The following is an 8692-nucleotide window of genomic DNA, read 5'->3' as shown; positions in this document are numbered from 1 at the left end:
GCTTTGATGTCTGTATTTTGATGTGATAACTGACAATGGGATGATGCCCTCCAGACCACACAACAGGTACCCTGTTATTCCTCTGGTACAAACAGTACAAGCTGTGCGAATTAAACACTTTATTTGAAATTTGAGAAGTTCTGATTGTGTGTTTAAAAAAAAAAAAAAAAACTTGTATAGCCTTTGCTCAATGAACTGTAAGTGTAAGTATGCAGAAAGTGCACAAGTGACCACCTCATTTAAACACTGATTTTATTTAGCTGATGAACAGTGTCGCAAAATATTCTCACTGTTTCATGTTTTAAGGAATTACACATTGAATTGCAGCTGATAGTCTAAACCACATGAACAAAAAGTATTCTTTTTTAAAATAATCTTCCATAAGGAATTGGTCAAAGCACACTTTTTCACTCTTTTCCCTCTTTTTCACTCCAACCACTCCAAACAAAAACAACAAAAAACGAATAATAAAATGAATCAGCACATGCAGAAGCTCCTCATAGAATGTGCTGTTAGGTGATAATTCTGTTCAACATCTCTGTCTACTGTAGACAATAACATTCACTTATTACACAAAGGAACAGTTCATCGGGGCAGTTGTCTGACAAGTTCATGTTAACGCAACTACAATGATGCATCAACTCAATATTTTGTACAAAATCATCTGACTTTTTGTACATATTATTTGTACTCAAATGTAACAGCCTAATATCATGTTTCCTATGGGTACATAGGTTTTGGGTCTTAAAGAATATTTGAGCTGCCCTAGACCATAAAAAAGTGAGGTCCTACACTGATTAGCCTACCCCAAGAGGCTAAGTGACCAAAACGATACCAAGAATTCGGGATATTATGCCTCACTTTACATTTCCCCTCTCGGTTTCACATCAAGGTAACAGATATTGTAATTCATGACCGTTTTTTACCGAAAATAGCTAATCGACTTTCTTCCCATTTAAAGAGATACAAAAAATATAAAGGGGCTAATAATAGCTTTACAGTAGCTGAGGAAAGTATGGCACTAGGTTCCGTCTGTAACGTCTGGCTATTTTTAATACAACCACTGAATATGAGCTGAGGTTTGACCTTTCGTTGGGGGCGATCACACCATCATATATTCCACTTCATGGGAGGCAATGTGAAAACAATTCATCAAAGATTGGAAAAGTGAACTAGATCACCCGGTCAGCAAGTGATGTCTAGAAACTGCGGAAGGTAGTCATGTCCTTGGGCTCCTTGCTGGGTACGCACCAGTCGTCTGCCTCGTGCATGGTTTTGTAGTGTTTCCATGCCGACTTGTTGTAAACAGGAAGCCTCTCGATGGACTCAGTAGACAAGGCCTGCAGAAAAAGAGGGAAAGAATTTTGCATAAAAAAAAACCAGGCCTGAGATCTATAAGCCTTGGTTTTAAAAAAGATCCTTAGTTGGACAACTCACCCTGATGTATATAATGGCATCCGTACCAAAACCCTCCAGGGAGTACAACTTCAAATCCCCTTGGAAGTATCTCGCATACAATCGTGAAATGGGCAAACCATAGCCGAAGCCAGCCTGTATGTGTTAAAAGACCTTTGAATTAGAGGTCGACCGATATATCGGTCGGCCGATGTATCGGGCCGATATTTGTCATTTTTTAATCTATCGGCATCGGCCGATTTAAAAAAAAAAAAAAATAATAATAATTTTTTTTTTTTTTTTCCTTGAAGTAACAACACATGAAAACATAAAATGTGACGGATTCAAGTTTTACAAAGAATTCTCCCTTCCCCCCTCCCACGACCCAGACAGCAACCCTAAAATAAAGACAAATCATAGTCTGTACACATACATATATGTATATACATTGAATAAAAGAATAACTAAAATAACAATAACAAAAAGAATAAATAATACATTAAAAAAGGGGGGGGGGTTCTCTGGATTCCTAGATTATGGATGTTTGTAAGTATTAGGCTGTGTGTGTGTACGGGGGCACGGACTTCAGACTTAAGATACTAGTAGGGGAGTAAAATTGTGTGCATCTACTTATTATTAGTGTGACGCTTTAGCATGCAAATTAATGGGAAAACTTTTAGATATCGCCCCTAAAAATCGGCAGCCCATATCGGCTATCGGTTAACCCTGACTTCTAAGTATCGGCATCGGTTATAGAAAAACCCATATCAGTCGACCTTGAATAAACTCAAATCCTGTTGGCACCATCCCTCATATATCTGAACAGTAGCAGACATGCATGATACAAGAGTGGTGCTAACCACTGAACTGTCAGTGATACTGGAATCTACATATATTAACAACAACAAGCCTTTAAGAAAGAAATGGCTGGATCAGTGACATTACGCTACCAATCATCACAAAGAGGCTCTTATCCAAAAGTGAGGACGCCATTCATTTTTATTCATATTCCGTTTCCCCTCATTTTTTTATGTTGAGAAGTCTGTTCCACAAGTATACCGGTAGTGCATGACTGGGGAAACTGATGAAGCTGATGCTCACTCACCAGAGGCGTTCGTGCGGTGTCCATAAGCGGCGTTGGGGCAGTAGAGTAGGTGTAGGTGAACAATCTGTCGATCTTCCTTAAGGGAACCCCTCCCCCACGATCACTGACCTGCACAGGCCAACAAACCACAGGGTAAGGCAGGGGTACAAAAGGGAAACGCACTGCTTGCTCACCGGAAGGAAACCTCAAGCTCGTATTTCGACTGAACTGATGGGACGGGACTGTACCTTTATGGTGAGATCCTCGTGGCCCAAGGCCACCTGGGCATGAACTGGGGGGTACTCAAGTGCATCTCCATAAAGCTCCATAGTGGCCCGCATGGCATTCTGAAAGAACCACACACATACTCAGATGCTCATAATCCACACCTCAGCATGGAATGTTCAAACTCCACAGTGACGATGTACATCATTGATTATTATTCAATCAAAAGTATATCATTAAAGACAGAAACATTACCATCATAGAGAAATATACTATAATATACCATTAAAGACAGAAACATTACCAACATAGAGAAATATACTATTATATACCATTAAAGACAGAAACATTACCATCATAGAGAAATATACTATTATATACCATTGAAGACAGAAACAGTACCATCATAGAGAGATATAATATTATATACCATTATAGACAGAAACAGTACCATCATAGAGAGATATACTATTATATACCATAAAAGACAGAAACAGTACCATCATAGAAAGATATACTATTATATACCATAAAAGACAGAAACAGTACCATCTTAGAGAGATATATTATTATATACCATTATAGACAGAAACAGTACCATCATAGAGAGATATACTATTATATACCATAAAAGACAGAAACAGTACCATCATACAGAGATATATTATTACCTTAAATAGTTCAAAGAGCATGTGGTACAGATGAGATGGTACATATACCACCGAAAGAGCACTTCCACTTTCCATTTTTTTTACTGGGGAAAACAAAACAACTGTAATGTGCAAATGTGTTGATTTAAATTGAAATACAGATTCATAAATGAATACATATAAAATATCATGTTTGTGTCAGTGCTTAGGAGATTACCACTGAATTCCTCTAAAATCAACTCAGGAGAGTTCATGTAATATCGATCACAAAGGTTTCTTGCATTTTCATACGCATCTGAAAGATCCAAAAAATAATGTGTTATGGGCACAGGTCATTCAAAGGTAACTTCAAAGATCATCATATCACCCAGATAATGAGTTGGCACTAGTTCAGCTCCAACAGGCCAACATCACAGTTAGTTTGGTAGAGTAAAGCAGCAGGGAGATAGGTGAGCAGACATAAGAAAGGGCCACTTACCCCGGACAACTTCGGTGACACAACACTGAGGATCAATGCTGCCAATCTGTTTGGGATGTGCTGGGTTTACCCCTTTACCACCAAACAGCAAAGCTAGAGCGCAATCAGAGAATATGAAACAAATGTCATTCAACCCCTGCAAAATGCTCATTGTGACAGTATAGTCTCCAAGAACCCCCAAAGAGCAACTCAAATCTGCTCTGTGTACTGCATGAGTGGTGATGAGTGATAAAAGAAAACCTTAAGTTGCAAGAGACCAAATAGCCCAGGCAAACACATGTATATAAACACATGTATATGTCTATATGTATATTACACACACTGAGCACATGGATCACACTGGCCCAAAGTGTGCTTGACCATAACAAAAGCACAACCCACTGTGTTGGTTAAGAAGCATCCTGATGGATATGCGGCTCATGTAGAAGCGGTCCAGAAAGTATTGCATGTTCTGGCTGGTGATGGGGTCTGTGCCATAGGCCTCCTTGTACTCCACAACACCCTGGGCCATGGTAGGCACGACGTCGTTGTGTCTGTTACGAATCTTTATAACAGCATCCGTGAAACTGGGACAGGAAAACCGCATGTCAAAATTAAGGCCCTCCCCCCTGACAGGACGGAACACAGGAATGACCTGTATGGAAATACTCATAACTTACTCATATGTGACCTCTACATCATCACCATCTTTGTCCTTGAACTCCAGAATGTCTTGAAAACTTTGCATATACCTGGAATGCCACAAGGTCAACAACCTTAGCCATTACGGACAAGCACAACAGCCACATATGCCACCCAATGCAGATCATACAAAGGCCAACAGGAGAACAATAACAGTAATATCTAATATTACATTTTCCTGTATAGCCACGTCCTAACAAATTGGACAAAAAAAGTTAAACAAAAAGAAAAATGACAAGAGAATTAAAAAGAATAATCGAAAGAGTAAAACTATACCAAAAATGGGGGCTCAGGGAATTTGACTAAAGAAGCTGCAGGTCAATTAATGGTGGAATCAAGTAGAGGGGGTTAGAACTTACCAGCTTTGTACCAAGCGTACAGAGGGGGTCCTAAGAAGATTATCTGGCAACAAATTGATTTCTTTCATTACGTTTGCCAGTCTCACCGGCAGCTCTTGTCTTAGGAAGACAAATGAGGTTTTCTCGCAAGCATTTTCCGATCCTGTTAAGTAGCAGAATACAGTAAATGCCCCGTTTATGTCAACCAGGACCTTACCTGAAACAATATAACGTAAGAACTACGAGAATTTAACGTTACTCACCAAAATCCAGAAATTGTTTCATTGACAGTGGCGATGGAGAAAACCTGGAGTAATAATCAACTTGTTTTCCAATTATGGCGTTGTTCATCAAAGCTCTTAAAATCCTCATGATGACGGTTGTTTATGTGTCCGCCGTCAGGGGGGAAAGATCTTTTAACGATAGTTATCTCTCAAAACTGCTGGACAAACATGCTAGCTAACTAGCCAGCGTTCAGATGGATGGGGCAGCTAGGAAGCTTGACAGCTAGCAACGTGTTTACTGTTTTGCAAAGCTGGCAAATTACTTAGTCCAGAATCTTTTTGATTGTTCTTATTTGGAATGCTATTTCGGTGTATAACGTGCCTGCGTTCATTTAATTGAATTTGATAAGACCAAGAAATAATCAATTTAAATCTTCAAATGTCAACACCACCTGCAAGTTGGCTAAAATGAGAAGACGCGCAGTGTTGTCAACTGCTGAGTAGGATGGCGCTCCCTCGGACTAGGTCTGACTCTCACATAAGCTTTAAATCACATTGATTTAGAATTAACTTTAGCGTCAAGCCATTGCACGACAAGGTCTCACGTGCCATTGCTACTGTTCCATATTTTCACAGTTTATTTTGGATTACTCGATTGCATTAAGGACATTTCAATGTAACATGCCTTCTGATTGGCTTGCATAGCTAGAAACATGGCCCCTTCGGCCACGTCATGAGTATTAGTAAGCTTCAGAAAGTGCCTGACAGAATATGCAGCAAAGATAGTGAAATAGGAATGGTTGAGGTTGTCAAGGCATAAGGAGTTTGTTGGTAACATGTAGGTTTTGTTGTAGGCTACAAAAAAGAACAACATGCTTTGGATTACATTGATCTGTCAGATGAATTAATTTCTTGTTTCATACAGACAGACAGATAAAACGCTACTAACGATGTAAAAACCATTGCACAATAATAATCTTTGACAGGCTCTCCCGAAATGTTACATGGAAATATGTACGCTGCAAGAGGACGAATATAGGCTTTAACACAACAGGAATTGAAGGACAATGTTCTTTTCATGTCTAATCACCAATAAGTGTGTTTGTATACTGCGCGCATCTGCCTGCATATGAGTGTGCATCTTTTGAGTGCTATATGCCAACACACACAGACACACCAGAGGGCAGTAGTGGAGAGTGGGTTAGAATCATAGACTTATGTATACTGTATGTCTGTTTAAAATGAGCCTGTGGGTAAGTTAACTCACCACCTGTATCTGGACAACCATACACATTTTTTTGTCAAGTGACCCTAAATTTAGTGTGCATTCTCCAGTTTCATCATGCTGTGGAAGAAAGAACAATATGGATTTTCCCAAAGTTTTTGTTGGCATATCAGAACAAGTAATGTATCTCAGTTTAAAATATATATATATATATATATATATAGGGTAAAGTTTGTATGAAGTTAAGTCAAATATTTGGTGTTATAATTAGTGATGCATCCAATCAATGAATAACTGTCTTTATATTTCATATTTCAGATATAGCAAGACAGCAGTCATGCCACGTTATTTCAGATGACGTAGAAGCATCACTCTTGCTTTGCCATTTTAAATGGCATTTTCCGTACATATTTGACATAATAATGTCTAGGATTATACAGATATTCAGGACATTGTTGTTGTTTTATATTTTTAATATTGTATTTATAGCCTAAAACATTGCAATTTGCCAAACATACAGTTGAGAGTCTACACTGAAAGTGAATGACAAATCATTTGCGAAAGGTTCCTCAAAAGAATAAAAGTTTAATTAAATTAAAGACTTCCGTTTCTATTTCCTAATCCCACAGATTTGGCAAACTACCTTCAGGTTTGAAAACTGTAGACAAATTAGTTGTAAGATGTATTTTATGAACACCAATAAAATCAGTAGAATGTGGGGTTTACCTTATAATTGTTATATTTTGAATTATACCTAAAATCTCAGATGGCTCAATTTACCCCTAATATGGAGTCACAAGACTTTTTGTTACCCCATTTTTGTTGTGTGCTGAGGTTTCAACTGATGGCACACATCCTGAACCTGTGCGTTTACATTTCCTTGGCTATATGTCGACTTAAAATAGGCATATTTTACCATGCTCTTCCCAATTGCATTCAGGTATCACATTCAGGGGCCATTTGCATTTAAGTGCCCCCTAGTGGTCAAAATCCACACTAGGTTGCTTTACTCATAGACCTACAGTATGATCAGTCCTGTTAGAGTATAACATTGAGGATGTACATTATCACATTCATCTTTACCTTTGAGATTTTAGCTAAATGAAAACATTATTCAAGCATTACTGAGCAGTGATAGCAGAGATACTGTGTCCCATAGAGTCTTCAGGCTGCATGGAAGATTATGTGCCATCTCACCAGAGGTCTCTTTGTAACCATCCTCATAGGCGGTTGCTGCTGATGTGGTCTTATCTGCATCTTCATAGCTGCCGACTGGAAAAACAATAACAGATTTTGATGAGAAGAGAGTTGATCCTCTTCTATATGTTAGGAATTAAGGAGGCAGAAAAGGAGTACCTGATGTGGACTTTGACATGAGATGAGATTTTATACCAAAAATTACTCGATGGGGCTGGTCAATATTTGACAAGAACTCAAGATGTTATCATTGCAGCAGATTTGTGAAAATGGAAGATTAGACCACTTTCTGTCTTTCAGTTGTTAAAACTAACACTAAGAAAGTTTGTAATTTACCTTTCGAAGGTAAGGGTATATAATGTTCTACTATTCCTATCACAGCAAACACTGACAGCAACTCATCTACATCTAATGCAGTCAAACCTCAAGATCACTCTACCCATCATAATTTCCTTCCAATACGTTTCCAAGTGCTTAATATTATTATTAATATAATAATATTTATATTATAATATTTATTATTTAATATTCAAACACCATTTTACAATTAAATGCTATTTTCAACTGAAAGAATGTGTATTTAGTTAAACAGAGCCATAGATTTTGCGAGTGAAAGCCAAGCACTGTTAATCATGCCTCTTCATGTTGCAGGCGTTTCATGCTGGCAAACGTTTGTTCATTTGAAAATTGTCAAGCTGTGAATATCATTACTCAGACTGGGTGTCAACTGGCAGCACAATTCTTCTTTTGGTTTCATGCGCTGATGATTCACGGCCCTTATAGTCCATAGTTCAAAGAGCACATGTGTTGCCATGGAAGTCATGACTAACTTCTATTGCTACCAACTGATTTGCCAGTCTTTTTTTTTTTTTGTTTAGAAATGAAGTACCATTCATCAGGTCACATCACAATAACAGTAACAATATGACGTGTTTTATTGTTATATAAACATACCTGATGATGAAATATCTATCAAACTCCCTTATATCCTTACAATGCAAATTTATAGCACTTCTTTCATAAACCCATTTGATGGAGATTATTTCCAAACACTCATTTAGGAATATAATAATCAAGTGCCTTGAATTATTAATTACTATGAATCATGTGCTTATGGAAGCAGGAATATGGCTTTTCTGTGCGTGTGTGTAACTTTGATATTTGGTGCCATTTAGTCTGCATATGTACAAGAGTA

General features: G+C 38.0%; 1 protein-coding gene across 1 annotated transcript; it reads right to left on the bottom strand.

The window, feature by feature from the left end:
- Nucleotides 1-235: 235 nt before the first annotated feature.
- On the bottom strand, nt 236-5709 carry pdk1 (pyruvate dehydrogenase kinase, isozyme 1). Its single transcript, XM_080838339.1, has 11 exons — nt 5115-5709; nt 4873-5014; nt 4492-4563; nt 4214-4398; nt 3833-3925; nt 3572-3649; nt 3376-3458; nt 2728-2826; nt 2501-2608; nt 1438-1551; nt 236-1340 (listed from the first exon to the last, which is right to left on the bottom strand). The coding sequence occupies exons 1-11, from the start codon at nt 5221-5223 to the stop codon at nt 1200-1202; spliced, it is 1224 nt and encodes a 407-aa protein (XP_080694465.1). The 5' UTR covers nt 5224-5709; the 3' UTR covers nt 236-1199.
- Nucleotides 5710-8692: the final 2983 nt, after the last annotated feature.

Source organism: Sprattus sprattus (assembly GCF_963457725.1).
Source record: "Sprattus sprattus genome assembly, chromosome: 5".
Taxonomy (NCBI): Eukaryota; Metazoa; Chordata; class Actinopteri; order Clupeiformes; family Clupeidae; genus Sprattus; species Sprattus sprattus.
The sequence above is the reverse complement of the archived record's forward strand: the minus strand, read 5'-3'. Positions and strand labels throughout refer to the sequence as shown.